Source organism: Cyanistes caeruleus, unplaced genomic scaffold, assembly GCF_971803275.1.
Source record: "Cyanistes caeruleus unplaced genomic scaffold, bCyaCae1.hap1.1 HAP1_SCAFFOLD_100, whole genome shotgun sequence".
Lineage (NCBI taxonomy): Eukaryota > Metazoa > Chordata > Aves > Passeriformes > Paridae > Cyanistes > Cyanistes caeruleus.
The window spans coordinates 279,834-301,489 of NW_028255902.1; the positions used below are offsets into that span (position 1 = coordinate 279,834).

The following is a 21,656-nucleotide window of genomic DNA, read 5'->3' on the forward strand; positions in this document are numbered from 1 at the left end:
ATAAAAATCCCTACCAAATTCCCTAAATCTTCTCGAAACCCTTCCAAATTCCAAAAACATCCCACATAATCTTTACAAATTTCCACAAAATCTAGGAAAAATTCCTCAAAATTATTGATGTCTCCTCAATATCCCACAAAATTCCACAAAAATACCACAAAATTCCCTAAATCTCCCCAACACCCCACCAAATTCCAGAAACATCCCACAAAATCTCCTCCAATTTCCACACAATCTTAGAAAAATCCCTCAAAAATCTTCATGTCTCCTCAAAATCCCACAAAATTCCACAAAAATCCACAGAATTCCAGAAAAAATCCCACAGAATTCCAGAAAAATCCCACAAAATTCCCTAAATCTCCTCAAAACCCTACCAAATTCTACAAACATCTCAAAAAATATTTGCATATTTCCACACAATCTAAGAAAAATCCCTCAGAATTCTTCAAGTCTCTTCAAAATTCCACAAAATTTAAGAAAATCCCACAACATTCTAAAAGTCACCAAAAATTCCAGAAAAATCACACAAAATTCTTTAAATTTTCAGAAAATCCCACAAAATTCTTGAAAAGCATCACAGAATTGTGAAAAAATCCCACGAAATTCCCTAAATCTTCTCACAACCCTACCAAATTCCACAAACATCCCACAAAATCATTATAAATGTCCAGAAAATCTAAGAAAAATCCCTCAAAATTCTTCCTGTCTCCTCAAAATCCTTCAAAATTCCACAAAAATCCAACAAAATCCCACAAAATTCCACAAAAATTCCATGGAATTCCATAAAAAATCCAGAAAAATGACCTAAATCGTCTCCAAGAAATCCCACAGAATTCCACAAACATCCCAGAAAATCATTACAAATGTCCACAAAATATAAGAGAAATCCCTCAAATTTCTTCCTGTCTCCTCAAAATGCTTCAAAATTCCACAAAAAAATCCCACAAGATTCCACAAAAATCCCACAAAATTCCACAGATTTCTACAAAATCTAAGAAAAATCCCTCAAAATTCTTCAAGTCTCCTCAATATCCCTCAAAATTCCACACACATCCCAAAAAATTCACTAAATCTTCTCAAAACCCTACCAAATTCTAGAAACATCCCACAAAATCTCCTCCAATTTCCACACAATCTTAGAAAAATCCCTCAAAATTCTTCATGTCTCCTCAATATCCCACAAATTTCAAAAAAAATCCACAGAATTCAAGAAAAAATCCCACCAAATTCCAGAAAAATCCCACAAAATTCAAGAAAAATTCCTTAAAATTATTTAAATTTTCTCAAAATCCCACTAAATTCCAGTAAAATCCCACGAAATTGCTGAAAAATTAAAAAGAAACTTAAATCTTTTCAAAATCCTACCAAATTCCAGAAACATCTCACAAAATACACTCAATATCCTGCAAAATTCCACAAAAATTCCATAAAATTCCACAAATATCTCATAAAATTCCAGTAAAATCTGATGAAATGGTTAGCATTCAGGAACACACATAATCACAAATGATCATATGCAGGTGCTTTATTAAGAGCTCTGGGTGTCAGGGGTACACAGACCCAAATCTGACCCATCTTGGTTTGGAACTGAACATTTTATACTCTACCATTATATAACTCACATATTAATTATTAAACTTACATTGTTCTATTGTAAGCATTGTTTTTACCCAAGCATGGATTTCTCGTGATACCCCCCAGCCCCCTAACATTGTTCCTCATGTTCTTTAAGCAATAATTATATCCAATCATATCTAACAATTGTATCATGATCATCTACTGATTACACAGGTGCAGTTTGACCTGATCTTTAGCAAGTACAAGGCCTAACATTTCCCAGGGCCTGCTTTTCCAAGGCCTTTCCAAACGTATCTTCCTTTCTAAGTCCCCGAATTTTCTAACATTTTGAGACCTTTTACTATCACTTACAGGACTTGTGCTCCAGACCCCTCACCAGCCTTGTTGCCCTTCTCTGGACACGCTCCAGCCCCTCCATGGCCTTCCTAAATTGGGGGCCCAGAACTGGACACAGCACTCGAGGTGCTGCCCAACCAGTGCAGAGTAGAGGGGAGGAATCCCTGCCCTGCTCCTGCTGGCCACACTGCTCCTGATCCAGGCCAGGAGCCATTGGCCTCCTTGGCCACCTGGGCACACTGCTGGCTCATGCCCAGCCTGCTGTCCATCAGTGCCCCAGCTCCCTTTCTGCCTGGCTGCTGTCCAGCCACTCTGTCCCCAGCCTGGAGCACTGCAGGGGTTGTTGTGGCCAAAGTGCAGGACCTGGAACTTGGACTTGTTAAACCTCACCTTGTTGGGTTTGGGCCCTGGATCCAGCCTGTCCAGCTCCCTGTGCAGAGCCCTCTTACCCTGCAGCACATCAACACTCCCAGCCAACCTGGTGTCACCACGGTTCCATGGGGCCCTAGAGTGTCACAATGGTCTCCAGGATTCCATGAGGCCTCCCAGCAATCCAATTTTGGATCATACTGGGAGTGACTGGACTCATACTGGGAGTATCTGAGAGTGACTGGGAACACACCATGCACATCATCCCCCATACTGGGGGTGACTGGGAGCAACTGGGAGCACGCTGGGAGCCAATGGCATCATACTGGGACTGACTGGGTTGATCTAGCCAGAGGCAACTGGGACCATCCTGGGAGTGCTGCCATGTGACAAGGATCATACTGGAGCTTACTGGGCTCATGATGGTGTTGAAAGGGAACAACTGGGATCTCTGAACACCAAAGGTTCCTTTCCTGCTCACTGAAGAAGGAGCTTCCCAGTATCCATGTGTGAGGGGACCTTCACCTGAACCAGATGCTGTTAGGAGAAAAAGCTGCCTCTGCTGGAAAATCCCACACAATAAGTCAATGCCAAGAGAGCATTTTGCTTTCACAATTCCCCTCCTGGAGCCACAGTCCTTTTGGATCACACAGCAAGCAAGAGAACAGCACAAAATACAAGGCTGTGTCCAGTTTTTGGCTGGATCAGCAAACAGAGGGAATGCCAGGGTTCACTGCCACAGACTCTTCTCCTCTGGGGAACAGAACCCCCCCAGGCTCCATTCCAAATGCTGTGCACACCCTGCTGGCCAAAAACAACCCCTTTCTAAGAAGTTGTTGGCAAGAGCTTTCCCAAATAAATGGCATCTTAATGGCAATTTTCTTTCAAAATCACCTCAGTTCCAAAGGAAGAACAGGAAGCCCACAGCAATCCCAAAGGCACATATGGTGCACCTGGGGAAATCCTCGACTTAGGGGCCCAGTGAGTTAAAAAATACCCATAAGAAGCCACAGAGTGCAGAGTGCAAACTGCAGCAACCACTTGCTGGATCATTTTGGCTGTGCTGCACACACCTGCAGACTGTCTGTCCGCCTGCCAGGACAGAAGGACACCCGTCAGGGGCTGGGCTGGCTGCTGAGAATGCCTCGGGCAGGAGGATCCTCAGGCAATGAGCAGGTGCCCAGAGCCGCTCTGACACTGAGGCCTCTGTGCCCCACAGCAACGGGAACACCACAAGGACACGGCAACGTTCCTGTGACATCACAGCAGCAGCTCCCCCAAAAACCGCCTGCAAGGTTCTCCTGGGTCACCAAGGAGCACAAAGGATCCTCCGAGGGCACAACCTGGTGCTCAAGGGATCCAAGAGGAGCTCAGAAAATGCAGCAAATGAGGACACCCCGCAGCCCAGCCTGAACACTGAGAAGGAACAAAGATGTGAGCAAAAAAAGGAAATTCAACTTTTGGTCACTGATGCTTCTGACTAAAACCAGCAAGGTGTGATCCATCTGGGATCTTTGTTTTAGTTCTAGAAACAAGCAAAGTTCTCTACTGTCAATGTACAGAAAGCAGGAACTTGGGGGAAAGAAGGCTGAGAGTGCCAAAGCCTTGTGTGACTTCCTGGACATCCTGTGGCTGAGGGTGTCCAAGGCAATGGACTCACAAGTGGGGTCCCTGCCCTCCTGACTGACAGCTGCCATCTCTCCTTCAGCCCCACACGTGTCTCCAACAACCTCCTGTCAAGGGCCTCCATCCACACATTCCATCAGCAGCCACAGATCCTCATCCACGAGGTCACCCAGCATCCCTGAGGCCACAGCAGGGAGTGCTCCTGGCATCTGGTAGAGCACTGTGGCTTTCCTGGGATCCTTCTGGTGCCTGTGGCTGAGAGGAGTGGGGTGGATGGAACCAGGACGGGTCACAGATCAGCAGCCCCACTGCAAGCAGTGCTTTCTCCTGCTGTGTGGGGACCGTGGGGTGACTGATATTGGGACTCCTCTGGCTTTGGTCCTGCAGAGCACACAGTGGCTCAGACACTGGGCTGAGGGAAGGGGTGCCATGGAAACCCAGCACAGGCATTTCTCTTTGGAGAGGGGGTTCTGCAGGGAGAAGGGAGAAGAAGAGACTTTCCTGTCTGCTGAGATTCCCCCTCCTCCTTCAGCAGCCATTCCACAATCCATCAGTACCAGAGTTCATAGGATCACTTCCATGCCAGGGAGCACAAGGCACTCAAAACTGAACCCTGCCAGAGCCCAGCCCTGCCTGCCCATTTGGAGGGTGTGGGGGAATGGAATTTCAGCAGGAGCTGACCCACAATGATACTTTGCCACTTGTGGGTTTCTCACAGCCTTAGAAGGAGTTTGAGATCTCTGTCCCCAACACCTGCTCACCCTTCAAGTGCACACACGTGCCTGGGGGCAATTCAGGTTCCCTGGAGTGGTGGCTGCTTCCCTTTGAAACAGGAGCTGCTGTCTTTTCCAATGTGCTTAACTCCCTTCTACCTATTAGAAAGTGGGTGAGTAAAGGAAATGACCCTGGAGGAAGGGGACCAGAAACTGGGAGAAGGATGAAACACATCTGAATTACAAATGAAATCTTTTTCAGTTTATTTCTTTACTACTAATCTATTACAAACAAAAACATGTTTCTGAGCTGATTGTTGGGATTCAGAAGAATTATTATTCAAGAAATAAACTTGTTCTTGTTGTTATTATTATTTATTAGTATTACTTTTCACTGTCAAGACTTTTAAATCTTAGACATGAATAAAAATGGCTGGATGTCTCTCACTGGGAAAATTCCCTTGCTTTTCCCACCAGGATTAAACTGTACTGTCTTTTCCAAGTTGCCAGTGGATTCTAAAGATGGAAAATCCTTTTAATGGTGGGTTTAGTGTGGTTTGGAGCTGGGGAAGAGTCTCATCCCTTCCCAGAGGTGCCCCAAGCCCTCTCTGCTGCCACATCTGCACTCGCGGCCCCTCACGGCTGCTCTGCCCTGGAGACATGGTGGGACCCCTCCTGCCAGGGCTGAGGCTCCTCATGGCCCTTCACAACCCCTCATGGCCCCATAGAACCTCTCATGGCCCCATAGAACATCTCTTGGCCCCTCACAGCCCCTCATGTCCCTTCATGGCCCCTCATTTCCCCTCACAGCCCCTCATGGCCCCACAGAACCTCTTATGGCCCCATAGAACCTCTCATTTCCCCTCACGGCCCCTCACAGCCCCATAGAACCTCTCATGGCCCCATAGAACCTCTCATTTCCCCTCACAGCCCCTCATGGCCCCACAGAACCTCTCATGGCCCCATAGAACATCTCTTGGCCCCTCACAGCCCCTCATGTCCCTTCATGGCCCCTCATTTCCCCTCACAGCCCCATAGAACCTCTCATGGCCCCACAGAACCTCTCATTTCCCCTCACAGCCCCTCACAGCCCCAGGGGCTCCTCCCAAAGGAGAAGGGGTCGGGCCTTGCTCACTCTCCTTTTATTTCGGTCCCTTCACAGGGCCGAGTAAAGAAAGGCTGAATGGAGCCTTTCCCCAGCGTTTCCCTCGGGGTTCATTGCGGGCTGAAGCTCTGTGCTGGCGCTGGCCCCAGCACCAACATCCCTGCAGCCCCCAAGGCCTTTGCTGTCCCCCCGTGTCCATTCCCTGTCCCCGAGTCCCGCCCGGCTCTGGCAGCAGCAGCAGCCGCAGCGCAGCGGGCGCAGGCCCGGCCCGGCCGGGGCTCCCGGCCAGGAGCAGCAGCAGCGCCGGCCCTTCCCACCTGCTCCTGCCTCGGCTTCCCAGGGCTTTTGCCAGGGCAATGCTGGACTACAGCAACAATCCCCCACAAACAGCCCTGGTTCCTCAGGGCCCGCCTCTGCTGCCCTCAGCCAGCCCTCAGAGGAAGAAAGGATCGGGATCCAGCGCTGTTTTCAGCCCTGTTTTACTCACCCTGAGGTGACAGCAGGAGGCTGTTGGTGCCCTGGCCTTGGCAAGTGTAGATCCCGGCTGCTCTTGCCCCTCTTCTGCTTGCCACTTGAATTTTAGCAGTACAGCTGCAATTGCCTCTTTCAATCAGTGCTACCCACTGTGCTTTTGTCACGGGGAACTCAGGACTTTTGTTTCAGGCATCATGATCAGTAGAGATCAAAATGCTCCCAAGTCCCTGAGCACTAAGTCGAGGGGAATTAAAGCCACACAGGTCACATTTGCAGTGCTCAAACACAGCCCTGTTGCTGCTGCTGCTGCTGAAATAGAATCAACTGACAGAGGCCATCACAGAAATTGCCTCTGCAGTGGCAAATAAAATGAAAAAATCCACCAGGAGAAAGAAAAAACAGAACTTCCCAACTCGCTTCATTGTTTCTTCTGAGCAGCAGAAGAAAAAGGAACAGGGCACCTTTCAGGCAGCTCCACAAGCTCAGGGTTCTCATTTCATTGGGAATCTGAGACGCAATTGGCCTTGTTAAAAGGATAAAAGCAAAGGGAATGAATTGGGAATTATTAGGAAAAAATGACCCTTCTTACACACAAAGTTCACCAAGTCATTCCCTGCATTTCTCCTTTTCACATTCTTTCTCTCATCCACTGAGAGCTCCAGCTTATCATGTTCTGCTGCTTATCATCAACTGATTGTGCTCTTGATTTCTCCCACTGCAAGAGATGTAGAATCATCTCAACTGAACACAGAAACAAACTCCCTCTGTCAGCCCATCTTCATGTTCCAGATCACTTTCCAGATGTCCATGGGGCTGTTGGAATGATGAGCTCTCCACTGCTGGCTGCAGGCTCTGGAGATTCTTTCTCCACATTCAGCCAGGCTTGTATTCCCCAACAATTCCTGGTAGCCCATCATGTTTTCTTTGGGTAGAAGAGGAACAATGAAAACCTCACCAATGGCACAACTCCCCTGTGCACAAGGAAAAGAGAGAACAAGTTGTCAAGTTCTTCAAACATTTGTCCTGCTTTGCTGCAAGAGTTGTGCTGCACTCACAGTGTGGGAAGCCAAGAGAAGCTGCAGCTGGGGGCACATCTTGTGACAGGAGCTGCGCCTTGTTCTCCAGGACAGGTTTTTGGAAAGAACAGACGGGACTGGGGAGAACATTCTGGGAAAACTGAAACAGCTTTTTTAAGAAATGAAAATAAAATCAAAAGAAACAACCACTAAGTTTTTTTTCTATTTTTCTCTATTTATTTTTATTTTTCCCTTTTCCATCTTGCACTGTTTCTCCATCCCATTCATTCCAAATGGCTCTCGCCTCTAAGATCTGAGACTTGGCAAGTTTTAGACACTGTAAAATACCCTGAGCTATAGCCAGTTTGCCTTGCCCTGTTTTCCTTGGAAAGCAATGCTGGAGACACAAGTGCAGTGCTTGGCTCAGGTACAAATTCTGCATTCAGGGAATGTGCTCAGACGGTGTCTGAGCCTCAGCAGGGACAAGGCACAGCAGCAGCCAAGGGCATTGCTGTGCCCCTGTGCAGGAGTCCAGACTCTGGCTCTTGGCTCAGCAGGGCAAAGTTGCCGTGTTTGGCCAGGCTCAGGGGCTGCCCGGGGAGCGCGGGGCTCGGGGCGGGGCCGAGCGGGCAACGGACAAACGGACACGGGGACAAACGGCCCCGGTGCTTCAGTTGCAGCGGCAGCGGCGGCAGCAGCGGCAGCAGCGGCAGCGGCGGCAGCAGCGGCAGCAGCGGCTGCAGCAGCGAAAGAAGCGATTTTATCAATTTTCTGTGTCTCTTCTCCCTCTCCCACTGTCCCTCATCTTCTCCCGGTCTCCCTTTTCCTGGGTCCCCTTTTCGTCCAGTTTCCCTCTCCCCGTGCCCGCCCGGGCCATGCCCCCAGCCCGCCCCCGGCCCCGGGTGGGGCTGCCCCGGCCCCGTTCCCGTCCCCGCCCATCCCGCCGAGGTCTCCTCTTCGCCTGGCTCTGGCTGTGCTGGGCGGGCATCAGTGCCAGGGGCTGGGGCGGCATCGCTGCCCTTTGGCTCCGCCTGGGCCGACCCCGGCCCCGGCCCCGGCCCCGGCCCCGACCCCGGCCCCGGCCCCGGCCCCGGCTCCTCCCGGGGCCCGCGGAGGACACAGGCGGTGCGGCCGCTGCCGCCGCCTCCGCTGCGGCTTCCCCGGCCCGAGCTCCGCCGCTGTCGCGTTCCAATGAGGGAACGCCTGCGGGTGCCCGGCCCGGGGAGCTCGGGGAGCGCTCGGGGGCCGTTCCTGGCCCCGGGCCGAGCACTGACGGCCGCGTCTCTTCCCCAGGGAAGGCGCAGCAGGCCCTGCAGCAGCGCTACCGAGTGGGTTCACTGCTGGGGCGCGGCGGCTTTGGCAGAGTTTTTGCGGCCACTCGGCTCTCGGACGGACTCCCGGTGAGCAGAGGGGCCGGCGGCGGGCGGAGGAGGAGGAGGGGGCGGAGGAGGAGGATGGGGCTGGACACGGTGGGCGGTGAGCTGAATCCGCTGTTCCCTTTGGCTTGCAGGTGGCCATCAAAAAGGTGCCACGGAACCGCGTCCGGCACTGGGGCGAGCTGGTGAGTGAGCGGGGCCAGCGGCAGAAGCCGGGCCGTGCCGGGCGGGGATGAGCCGGGGCCCGGCAGGGTGGGAGCCGCCAGGACACCTGGAGGGAGAGCGGGCGTGGGGCCAGCGGAGGGCACAGAGCATCCCGGGCTGGCTGAGGGCTTCCCGAGCCCTGGCACGGCCTCAGCCCCACTGACGGCACCGTGCTCCTCCCGCAGCCCGACGGCACCAGCGCACCCCTGGAGATAGTGCTGCTGGACAAGGTGTCCACAGGCTTCCCCGGTGTGGTGCAGCTGCTGGAATGGTTTGAGCTCCCCAACACCATCGTGATGGTGCTGGAGCGCCCGGAGCGGTGTCAGGACCTGCGGCGTTTCATTCGGGCACGGAGGTTCCTGTCCGAGGAAGAGGCACGGGAGCTGTTCCAGCAGGTGCTGGCGGCCGTGCGGCACTGCACCAGCTGCGGGGTCCTGCACCGAGATATAAAACCGGAGAACGTCTTGGTAGACCTGGACACCGGCCAGGCAAAACTGATTGACTTCGGCTGTGGCACCTACCTGCAGGACACAGCCTACACTCAATTTGCAGGTGAGCCCACACAGGGGTGGTGATCCTGGTCCTGGCATCTCCTGGCCCAACCTGGGTGTGGCAGGAGGGATTCTCCCTTTTGCTGCCAGTCACAGCACTGAGTCTTCAGCCAAGTTGCTTTTGAGCAGAGCTGGGTGGGGACCCATCTTCCATCCTTGCTGGCAGCCTTTGCCTGCCACTCTGCCCAGGACTGGGGCTGGGGCTGGGGCAGCCAGCCTGACAAAATCCCCATGGGTGGGGGTTGCAGAGAGGGGGAGCCAGAACCTGTGCACCAGCTGGTTTGGTGTGCAGGTGAGAATGGGCTTGGACTGCTCTGCTCACCTGGTTTGCCTTGGTTCAAGATATTTTTGGGGCAATGCCAGCAGGGAGGATGTGGGTATGGTTTTTCCCCAGCACTGAGTGGGTTTATTCTTTGTGTGTCATGGTCAGGCCTTGCCAGGGTTTCTGCTGCCCTCTTCCAGCACCAGTGGCTTCTTTTCCAACCCCAGGTTTGTACCCAAGTCCCAGGTGCTGGTGAGAGGGCAGCAGGTCACCCCGTGTGCCACTGGGGCAGCCCCCACATGCCCAGGGATGCTGGGGCCAGGCTCTGGGAGCAGCAGCATCCCCCTGATGAGCTCCATCCATATTCCATAGGAACACCGTCATACAGCCCCCCGGAATGGAACGACTTTGGCTGGTACCATGGCGAGGCAGCGACCGTCTGGTCCCTGGGCATCCTGCTGCACGAGATGGTCTGCGGGGAGCACCCTTTCAGGAGGGGCAGGAACATCAGATGGGGCCAGCTCCCGCTGCCACAACGGCTCTCCCAAGGTGGATCCTCATCTCTGGGCACGGGGGGAACACCAGTGTTGGGAGACAGCAGCGGGCTCGTGAGCATCCCGCTCTGGCAGCTGCTGAGGAGGTGGCACATGTCCTGCTCTCCTGCTCTCCTCCAAAACAAAGAATTGATGGGAAAGTTTAGGCCCAGCTCTGAGCACATCCAGCGTGGCCTGGGCATGGGAATAGTGGGGCAAAGCAGACAGGAGCCTTCTCCAACTGACCAGTGGTTTGTGGTTTCTCTCCCCAGACTGCCAGATTCTGATCAGGTGGTGTTTATCCCTGAACTCCTTGGACAGGCCCTCATTAGAAGACCTGTCCTGTGATCCCTGGATGCAGGATATTCATCAGCCCTAGAAGAAGGGAGAGAGCCACGGGCACAGTGATGCAGGGACCTGGTAAGTTACAGCTCCACACATGCCCTGGCAATCAGCAGCAAAGAAACCCAGACTTAATTGTCCTGCCTGTGTCACTGCACTGGGGTCATGGAATGGGAACACACAGCCCTTGTGCTGGAGCTGAGCTGCTCTGCCCAGCACTGGTGGGCACCATCTGAGCTGGTTTTGCTTGTCCTGCTTCACTGACAGCCGGGCCCTGGGCAGAACCCTGACAGCCTGGTGTCACCCCAGGGAAGAAGGAGCCCCTGGAGAAGTTGTACCAGGTGGGGCTGCTGCTGCTGCTGCTGGAGACATGGAGGACAGCAGCAAGGATGACAACCTCTTCCTCCACCTGGCCAGCAGGAGCTGGCGATGATGGACTTTGATTCTGGCACCTTCTTCAAAGCCAGGCTCCACAGGGAATTTTCAGGTAAGTCCAGACCCAGGGGGATGCTCCCAGATTTGTGCATTGGCCGGGAACCAAAGGTTTCCCCTTTGCTGGGGCAGATGCAACTGATTCCTCAGTGGCTGCCCAGCTGGTTTTTGGCAGGGCTGGGGGCGTGGGCTGGGGTGGTTACGAAATGGGAGTGGGATCCTGGCCCTGCCAACAGCCCCCAGCACCCACCGTGCCCCGGGCTGGGGCTGGGGCAGCCAGCCCGACACAAACAAACCCCCATGGCAGGAGCACAGGTGGGACTCCAGAACCTGAGCACGGCTGCTTTGCTGTGCAGGCAAGGAAGGGCTTGGGCTGCTCCACTCCCCTGCTTTGCTTTGGGATCACCGTGATTTTGGGGGACAGTGCAGGGGGAAAGGGAGAAAGCATGGGCTTCCCTCACCCGTGGGTGGGTTTTTTCCCAGAATGTAGGGGTTGGGCCTTCCTCAAGCTCCTGACAGACATAAGATTTTTTACCATTTTTCTTGTTTCCCCTTTTTGTCTGTAACCTATTTTCATTAATTTGTTGTTTGTTTTTCTAAAGGAAACGTTCCAGGTGGGGTCCAGTCTGGATCAGGAAGTGCTTGGGACCAGCTGTGGCGTGGATGGGCCGTGCCCTTGGAGAAGACTGAGGACATCGTTTGGGACCAGCTTTTCTTGTGGCAGCGGATGGTGTGAGGTGGGTCCTCATCTCCTTGGCATGGGAGGGACAAGAGCTTTTGGGAGATGGCAGCGGGCACAGGAGCATCCCGCTCTGGGCAGCTGCTGAGGGGCTGGATCTGCCGTGGCTGGCTGCAGGCTGGGCACATGTCCTGCCCTCCTGCTCTGCTCCCCAAGGCAGCAGTGATGGGCAGCTTTGGGCCCAGCTCTGAGCACGGCCAGCATGGCCTGGGCACCGCGGCTGGCTGGGACAAGGGGACAGGAGCCTTCAGCTGACGGGCGGTTTCTGCTTTCTCTCCTTGCAGCCGGGCTCTGCGGATGCTGAGGCTGCTCTGGGCTCTGCCAGGGCTCTGCTGGGCTCAGCACCGGGCCGGGATCAGCCAAAGAAGAAACGCTGTGACCTGCAGCAGAGACCTGAGCATTTTGGCAATGCAGCTCAAGTCTGCAGAGTGTCCACCTCCAAGGGAAAACATGACACCCCCCAAAAATTAAACTTGTTCCATAACTTCTGAAATGAAATCCATCTGGGATGACCCCAAATGACATTTTTCAGCTTGCTCAAGCTGTAGCTCAGCCCTTCTCTGAACAGTTCTGTCCCCCACACCTGCCTTTTACTTCACAACTGCTCCCTCCTTTCCCCCAGTGAGTTCCCAGCCCATCACAGTCTCCATCACACTGCAGCCTTCCTTGATGCCCCTCACCACGAGGAAGGCCAAGCCCTGGTGTCAGGGACTCATCCTGTCAGTGGCTGAAGAGCAGCAATGTCTGTCTGTGCCAGGGGCTCTTGGATGTCTCTGTATCCATGGACAGAAGGGTCTGTCTGTGCCAGGGGCTCTTGGATGTCTCTGTATCCATGGACAGAAGGATCTGTCTGTGCCAGGAGCTCTTGGATGTCTCTGTATCCATGGACAGAAGGGTCTGTCCTTGCAAAGGTTTCCATAATATCTCGGTACCCATGTGTATGGAATGAGCACAGAGAGTGAAAGTGTCAGTCACGTTGTTTGCACACTCCTTCCTTTCCATACAAGACACATCCTTGCACACCCCCACATACAGATATATTAAAAGGATAGGGATGGATAGAGATTTCCCACAGAACTCTTACTTTGGCAGAACTCACCTTGTAAGCCATGGCCAGGGCATTTTTTTCCCAGCTCTGTGTCAGTAGGTGTCCAAGAGCTGAAGGGAACAGCATTTAGAAGCAGTTTCAGGATTTCTAGGCAGGAAAGGGAGCTGACAACCATCCAGATAACTCACCATATTCGTCGGGATGGGCTGCTGGTTCTTTAGGAATATGGCACAGTGGAGACACGAGACTTGGGATAATCCCAGCTCTCTGTGGATCTGTGCAAAGGGGGAGCAGCAGAAACACCTTGTGTCTTCTTTGGGGACACAAGGTCCAAGGAGCTGGGGTGGCAGAGCGTGACCTGGGCTGGTGGCAGGTGAAGTCCCATTTCATGACATCCCGGAGTGGCACAGGACAAAGCTCCAAGCAGCCACAGCCCCACTGAGGAAGTCCTTGGAGTGCTGCACATCCCATAGGAAAAGCTGCATTCCCTCAGTCCATTGGCATTTATCACTTCCATTTGCAACATTTTAGGTCCAAGTTTCAAACTGCAAAATTTTTACACTCAAGACACAGTCATGAAGAACATGTATTTCAATTTCCTATTCCTTTAACTGCAGTGTAAAATATCTTGATATTGGAAATCATCCATCAAATCTGTAAAGGAAGGCAGCTAATGGATCCTTTCCACGTGTACAAACTAAGTAACTAAAATCAAGGCTGAGTTCTCTTTTTCAAAAGATCAGTTACCTCTTTCTTACTCCGGAGTTATAGAAGATTTTTCACTACACATTTGGGGGTAATTTTTATCTTTCATATTTTTTTCGTATTTTTTTTGTTTGTTTTTGTTGCTTTGTTGTTTTGTTTTTACAGAAAGCATGTCCTAGAAAAGGCACGTCCTTTGCTCCTGGTTCCCGTGTGGAGCAGCTCCCTTCCCGCTGGCTGAGCTGCTCAGGCAGAGCCCGGCAGCTCCTGGCCCTGCAGGGCTGAGGCTTTTCCCCGTTGCTGGGCACAGACTGATGGAGCAGCGCTGCTGAACACGGGCACACGCAGAGGGAGCAGAGCAGCTGCCTTTGCCCACCTGAAGCTCCAAGGCCAAACTCTGAGCAGGCACGGCTGCAAGAGACTCGCAGGCTCCCTGTTGGCTCTGCTGCCCCACTTGTGCCCGGCCCAGCTCTGCGGGAGGCAGAGGGAGAACAAGGGGCAGCTCCCTCCCAGCCCCAGCCCAGGGACCCCTCCAGCCCCGGGCCTTGGGCCACTGTCAGCACCCGCTGCTCCAGCCACCGCTTCTGCTGGCACTGACAGCAACAACCAAACTGGGGCTGGTCCCCAGGGAGCAGCAGCAGTGCCTGCATCTGATCCCTCAGCCTGGGGCAGCCCCCTGGGGGAACAGAGGGCACAGCAAGAGGGACAAAACCAGGCAGGGGCAGAGACTGGGAAGAGCCAGAGCTGGGAGCAGGAACAGCTGCTTCATTGCACTCCTGGAGAAAGCTCTTGGCTGGCTCAAAGCACTGAAAGGTGTGAAAGGCAGAGAGGAGGCCACACCAAACAATGCTCCTGTTTTCACACCCTCCTGTAATAAATGGAAATGATTCATGCTAACTAAAGTGTAACTATTTGGAAAGTTATTATTAGGAGCAATCAGGGGAATTGGTGTTACAAGGCAGATGTACCCCTCTGCAGATGTTACATGTTAAAATTAAGGTACAGGATGTAGTTTTGAGATAAGGAATGTCCTAAGACAAAATCGACCTTGAGATGGATAAAGTTGGAATGACTTTAGGTATAGGGCCTGAAAATTATAAAATATAAGACTAATTAGTGGAGCACAATGCTTACTTACGTAACACAACGCTTGGGACACACACACAGCCTGTAAGGTTACCCAGAGGACAACGAGGATGAGTGCAAGCCTTCGTCCAAAAGACCACCAAAAGAAGACTGAAGACCCCCTAGCAACAAGAGAAGCATGCACCATGAAGAATAGTGATGTAAAATTTAAAAATTGGAAGTAGGGGGAAACTTATGGGAAACATGAATGAATATTTATAAGCATACAGTATATAAGTTTAGTTTGAATTGCTTTGTTTTGTACGTGAGGTCGGGTGAGAAGCCCTCTCTGTACTCCAGTCAGTTTTGCTTATGCTTTAATCATATTTACTGGCAAGCTATATTCATATATATATATTCATACAAATATATACATATGTGTGTATATATATATATATGAATATATTCACTAAATTGTACTCTTTTACTACATTGTATTCCTTCTATATCAAATTGCTATTTAATCCACTAAATTATATTCTTTTATTAAATTGTTTTCTTGTATTCAATTCACTAAATGGTATCAATTTTTTCTTGTTATTAAACTGCTGTTAACCCAATAGCCCTAGCTGTCCAAATTTCAATTTCATTTATGACACTGCCCTTGGGTGAGTTACAGCCACAGCGAGAGGGAGGAGGAGATGATCCCACCCATGGCTGCTGCTGGGTCCAGACATTTGCTGAGATAAAGCTGAGCCAGAGCTTCAGCATCTCCCCCAAAATCACAGAATCACAGAATGCCTTGGCTTGGAAGGGACCTTAAAGTTCATCTCGTTCCACCCCCTGCCATGGCAGGGACACCTTCCACTATCCCAGGCTGCTCCAAGCCCCATCCAGCCTGGCCTTGGACACTTCCAGGGATCCAGGGGCAGCCACAGCTTCTGTGGGCAAGCTCTGATCTCTGCCCAGGTGAGCAGGGACAGGAGCCGAGGGAACGGCTGGAGCTGGGCCAGGGCAGGGCTGGGCTGGAGATGAGCAAAAGCTTCTTCCCCCGCAGGGGGCTGGGGCAGTGCCCAGGCTCCCCAGGGAATGGGCACAGCCCCGAGGCTGCCGCAGCTCCAGGAGCCTTTGGCCAGCGCTGCCAGGGATGCACAGGCTGCGATTGTTGGGGTGTCTGTGCAGGGCCGGGGGCTGCACTCCATGATCCCAATGGGTCCCAGATGCCAGCTCAGCCCCTTGTGCAACTCTCAGCCTTGGGCTCAGCCTTTGTGTCCCCTGGAGGCGCTGGCAGAGCTGATGGGGTGGGGCAGGAGCGGGGCAGCCCCAGCGTTCCCCTGGCAGTGCCAGCACAGCCGGGCCAGCAGCCCCAGCGTTCCCCTGGCAGTGACAGCACAGCCGGGCCAGCAGCCCCAGCGTTCCCCTGGCAGTGACAGCACAGCCGGGCCAGCAGCCCCAGCGTTCCCCTGGCAGTGACAGCACAGCCGGGCCAGCAGCCCCAGCGTTCCCCTGGCAGTGACAGCACAGCCGGGCCAGCAGCCCCAGCGTTCCCCTGGCAGTGACAGCACAGCCGGGCCAGCAGCCCCAGCGTTCCCCTGGCAGTGACAGCACAGCCGGGCCAGCAGCCCCAGCGTTCCCCTGGCAGTGACAGCACAGCCGGGCCAGCAGCCCCAGCGTTCCCTCCCTGGAGACGCTCCAAGGGAAGCGGCCAGAGCCGCGTCCAGTCAGCGGAACTGAGCGGCCACTGAGCACCCCCGGCCTGGGCTGCTGTGGATTCCTCTGCACACAGCTCGGGGAAGGTGCCCTTGGCCACCCCCACAGTGCCACAGACAAGTGTCACACACAGTTACACAGCTCTGCCCACAGCTCACTGGGGGAGTTAATTTATTAAAAACAAACAAGCACAGCGCCGGGAAGGTCTTTGTGCACCGAGGCTTTGCTGCAGCCAAGGAAAGCTCCTGGCTCAGGGTCACCTTTCCTGCTCGGCCAGAGCCCCGAGTGCCCCAGCAGCAGCAGCAGCAGCAGCAGAGAATGGCAGCATTGCCACGGGCTGGCTCAGGAAGGGGAGATTTCCCCCTGGAGAGAGGCTCCTCTGCCAGGTTTTGCATTCAGGCAGCTGCAGATCCCTCAGCTCTGGGTGCACAGCAGCTGGAAATGCAAGTGCAGGAGCTGTGTTCATGGCCAGCCCCAGCGGGTGACAGCAAGGCCGGGGCCCTGGCAGTGGGACATTTGCAGGGAGCGGCTGCAGCAAGCGCTGGGGGCTGGAAGTGTGTGCAGAAAACAGCCCGGGGGTCTCCGGCCCGAGGCCAAAGGAACAAAGTTTCAGTTCTGGCCTCCGCAGGGAGCACCAAAATGGTTCCTTTGCAGGGCGAGGTTCCATTGGCGGGTGTTGCAGGGCCCCCAGAGGAGAGCCCAGGGTGTCCAAAGTGCCTGGGCTGGAGCAGCTTTCTGTCCCGCTCCGGGGGCATTCCCGCGGCCTTGGGATCCCTGGGAAGGCGCAGGAGAGGCTGGAAGCCGTCGGTTTGTGGGTTTGGGGTTTGGATTGTTTTCTGTGGGGGGCTGATGGCCGGTTGTGATTTTGGTGTTTTGCGGGGCTGGGGGAATGTTTTTTGTGAGCTGTGCCCAGCGGTTTGCAGCCCCGCGGGTGCGGGGAGCGCTGGCGCAGGCCCGGCCCGGGCGGGGCGGCCCCGGGCGGGCTGTGGGAGCCGGGAGCGGCCGGGCGGGCCCGGAGCCGCCGCCTCGGGCCGGGAGCCCCCCGGGCAGAGCTCTGTGCTCGGGGCCGAGGCCCGGGCAGCGCTGGGCGGCCCGTGGGCCCCCGGCACAGGCGGGTCCGTGTGGCCGAGCCGGCGCCGTGTCCGCAGCGGGCTCCGAGGGGAGCGGCCCGGGCCGGCCGTGGCCGTGCGGGGCCTGGCGGGGCTCGGGGGGCCGGGCCGGGCCGGGCAGAGGCTGAGGGAGAGCGGGACAAGCGCGGGTACAGAGGCCCCGGGCTCGCCGTGCCCCCCTGGCCACGCAGCCGGGCTCGGGGGCCGCCTGGCTCAGAGGCAGCCCCGGCTGCGGGGGTCCCCGGGGGTCTCTGGGGAAGGGGCGGCAATGGGGGCTGCCGGAGCTCTGTGCCCGGGGCTGGGCGCGGCTGCCGAGGGAGCGGAGCATGCAGGCTCCCCCCGTGCTGGGGCTTGCTCTGCCCGCCTCAGGGGCTGCATTGTCAGCCCAGAGCCACGTGGGGATCGCCCGGACCAGCGGGGCTGGCAGGGAAAGCAGCAATGGGGGCAGCAGAAACGGGCAGTGCCAGAGCTGGGGGTGCTCCCGAAGCCTGCAGATGTTGGGAGCATGGACAAGGGGGCCCAGGGATACCCCAGGAGCCTGAACCAGGGAGCCCAAACAGTGCTGACCACGCAGGACTCCTGGGATGCCAAAGTGGTGAGGCCAGAGAAGGGGAACCTCCTGGCTTGCCAGGAGCCCCAGCAGACAGAGACGGGGAACAGCAATACGAACTTGACCCACAGCAATCCAGACAGGGGGGGCTTCCAGGACCCCACAGTGGAGGGACCAGAGAGGGTAAACGCATGGATGGGTGTTTTTGGTGAATCTTGACCATTTGTGTATTTTAGGGGACTGAATATTAGTGTTTTGGTGGTTTATATGGGCACCAGGTGCCCGGTGACTTCTAGGGATGGACTTGGAGAGTAGGAAACCCCTAACCCAAAGTGCTCATCCATTGCATTTTCTGAAACCAGGATTTCTGATTCCTAAACTTTGGCTGGATGGAGAAGGAGGCTGTGAGGAAGAGGAAGATGCTCCAGGACACCCAGGCAGGTGAGGAGGAAGTCAGTGCCCCTTTCCCCCTCTCTCCTGCTCCATCTCCCAGCCCAGCCTGGCCCCCGGCTGCAGGACAACCCCGCTGCCAACGCCGTCCTGCCGGGGACGCACTGGGGGGATCTCCTTCCCCTTCCCTCTGGCACGGAGGCAAATCCCATCCTCTCCTTGTCCTTGCTCCCCCAGACAAGGAGCTGAGGATGGAGAGCAGGGAGGACAAAAGTCTGCCGGAGAACCTCGTGGAAGAGGCAATTTTGAGCAGCTCCACAATGCAGGAATCCAACAGGGAGGAAAATCCCCAGAGATCTCACAGGAGGAGGGGCTCCAAACCCATCCCAGGGTGCTCTGAGGAGGAAAGACCCACCCAGTGCTGGGAAGGCGGCCGGAGATCCAGCCGGGGCTCTGAGCTGGTGATCCATGACCAGCTTCAGGATGGGGAGAAGCCCTACAAGTGCTTGGAGTGTGGGAAGAGCTTCAGCCAGAGCAACAGCCTGATCAGCCACCAGATGATCCACACTGGGGAATGGCCCTATCAGTGTGGGGAGTGTGGGAAGGGCTTCAGTTTCAACTCCCACCTCATCATCCACCAGCGCATCCACACTGGGGAGAGGCCCTATGAGTGTCCCGAGTGTGGGAAGAGGTTTCACAGCAGCTCCAGTCTTGTCCTGCACCAGCGGATTCACACGGATGAGAGGCCCTTCCGCTGCCCTGACTGTGGGGAGGGCTTCAAGCGAAACTCCCACCTCATCAGACACCGGCGCATCCACACTGGGGAGAGGCCCTACGAGTGTGGGGAATGTGGGAAGAGCTTCAGCCACAGATCCAACCTCAATACCCACAAACACATCCACACTGGGGAGAGGCCTTACAAGTGTACCCAGTGTGGGAAGAGCTTCTCAGACAGGTCTAACTTTGGCAGACACCAACGGAGGCACCGGTAAGGGAAGCCCTGCAAGTGCCTCAAAATACAGGAAGAGCTTTGTGCACTGCTCCAGCTTCATCCGCCCATGGAGGATCCACGTTGGAAAGAGACCTGGTGATCCATGTTCCCTGGGATCCATGCTGGGAAGACACCTGTACCTTTTCCTGCCCATGGCAATGTCATGATGTGGGATCAAAGAATGTGAGACTGTGATCATGGTCCATTATATTCAATCCCATCTCAGGTCATTGCCAGGGGCAGGAAAAGGACTCCCTCTCTCTCACCAGAGAAGGGTGTCCTTTCTTGGCAGGAGGAAATACGTGTCCAGGAAGAGTCAGTTGGTGGTATTTTAGTTTTCCCTGTGAACGGTTTGTCTTATCCTTTCTGTTACCAAAATTGTTTCTGTGTCTGTTTGTTCCTTATCCTGTTGCTGTTCTCAATAAATTGTTCTTATCCCAGCCTGGGATCTTTGCCTTTTGTGCTTTCCATGGGAGGTGGGAGGGAAGCGAGCAGCAGCGCGGTTTCAGCAGGAGCAGGAAATTGGGGAATGCCATTCCTGAAGCCCAGCCCGTGGAAACCGAGCATCCCAGCTGGTGCCAGGCCTGGTTGCCATGGCAGCAGCCTTGGGAGCGGGTCCCTGGCTGGGGGCTGCGGGAACCTCTTCCCTCTGGTGCCCAGGGCCAGGAGTGGAGGGAGCGGCTGGAGCTGAGGCGGGCAGGTTTAGGCTGGATGTGAGGAAAAGGTTTTTCCCACGAGGCTGCTGGGGCACTGAACAGGCTCCCCAGGGAAGGCTCCCAGCTCCAGGGCTGGCTGAGCTCCAGCAGCGTTTGGCCAGCGCTGCCAGGCCCAGGCTGGGATTGTTGGGGTGTCCTGTGCAGGGCCAGCAGTTGGACTGGAGGATCCCCATGGCTCCCTCCCAACTCAGCCAATTCTGTGGCTCTGGGATCCCATGAGCCTGGGGATGGGACTGCAAATGGTTGCCATGGCAACGGGCTCTGGCTCCAGGTCTGAGCTGGTGTCCATGGCAACCACCCCTGGCATGGGGTCTCCATGGAGCTGCCAAGGGACTGACCATAGCAACAGGGGCTGTGATGGTTGCCATGGAAACAGACAATGGCAACAGGTCCTGGTGATAGTTGCCATGGAATCAGACCATCGCTACATGGGGCTGGTGATGGTTGCCTACCAAGGATCACATTTGGTACAGGCCCTCAGAAGGGCTCCATGGGGACATTCCAAGAGTCTCCAGGCTGTTCAAGAGCTGGAATGTCACAGGCAGAGACAGGGGCTCCACAGAGACCTCCCAGGGGTTTCTGGGGATGCTGAAGAGCTGTGTGCTCAGACGCAGTCACAGCAATTCCATGGTGACATCCCAGGGGACCCTGGGCTGCAAAGGCACCGCTCTGTCACAGGCACTCCCGGGGGCTCCACGGTGACATCCCAGGAGTCCCCAGGCTGCCAAAGAGCCGGGATGTCACAGACACTCCCAGGGCTTCCTGTCATGGGCAGAGTGGGAGCTTCAGGCAAAAGCTTTATTTCTTTATTGGAGAAACACCTGCTGGGTCATGAGGTGGAGAAATGACACCCAACAGCCACCAGGGATCCTCAAACCCCTCCAGGTCACCTAGACTTTTTAATTCTTTCTAAGAGAGGAGACTGGGAGCAGCTGGATTCAATCCCAGCCTGAGTTTGTCAAAGGTTTATGTGTAAATATTGGACAGGTGGAACTGAACCATAATGCAATTTGTCCCACATGATTAACAATGGAATATCGGATATATTTATACAAATACAACAGTGACTGATTCTGAATATGATTAGACAGATTTATTTACACCACAGAGTAAATAAAGAAAAATAGTTATTTACTCCACAGTATAGGAGCTATAACAATTATTAGAATTTAGTGCCCTAGGAAGCAATTTTGAAGTAAACAGGGCCTTGCTGGAGTTGTTTGAGCCCATTCCAGGCACAGCCTCCTGCTCCAGCAGGAACTGCCTTTCCTGTGCCATGGCCAGGGCAGATCCCGCTGCAGGAAAAGCCCCAGGCCAGCCCCAAGCCAGGGAAGGGCTCGGGCACAAGTGCAGAGTGCCGTGCTGGGAGCTGTGCCAGGGACAGCCTGAGGCACCAAAGGCACCTTGGCAGCAGCAGCTGCTCCCAGGCCATGGCCAGAAGGCTCCCTTGGCACCCCGGCCTGGTGGCCAGCACTGCAGAGCTGCTGCTTCAGGGCTCGTTTCTGGCTGGGCTCTGAAAAGCCACTGCTGCTCCAGGAGCCTGACTGGGAAGCAATTGGCCCCAGCACCTTGGGGACAAGATAATAATGAAACAACTCTTCATGGCAGCAGAGACAAGGCAGGGGCAGAGGAAAGGGGAGAGCCAGGCCCAGGGGACATGGCTGCAATGGTGATGGCTGTGAGGTCAGTGCCACTGCAGCAGCCTGGCTGGCCCTCAGC

General features: G+C 54.7%; 1 protein-coding gene across 1 annotated transcript in view; it reads right to left on the minus strand.

The window, feature by feature from the left end:
• Positions 1-21,656, minus strand: part of LOC147646363 (uncharacterized) — a 183,930-nt gene that overhangs the window by 15,551 nt on the left and 146,723 nt on the right. Inside the window, exon 3 of the mRNA XM_086873525.1 lies at positions 10,924-10,930. Within this exon, the coding sequence (XP_086729651.1) occupies positions 10,924-10,930 (7 nt within the window). The remainder of the gene's footprint in view (positions 1-10,923; positions 10,931-21,656) is intronic.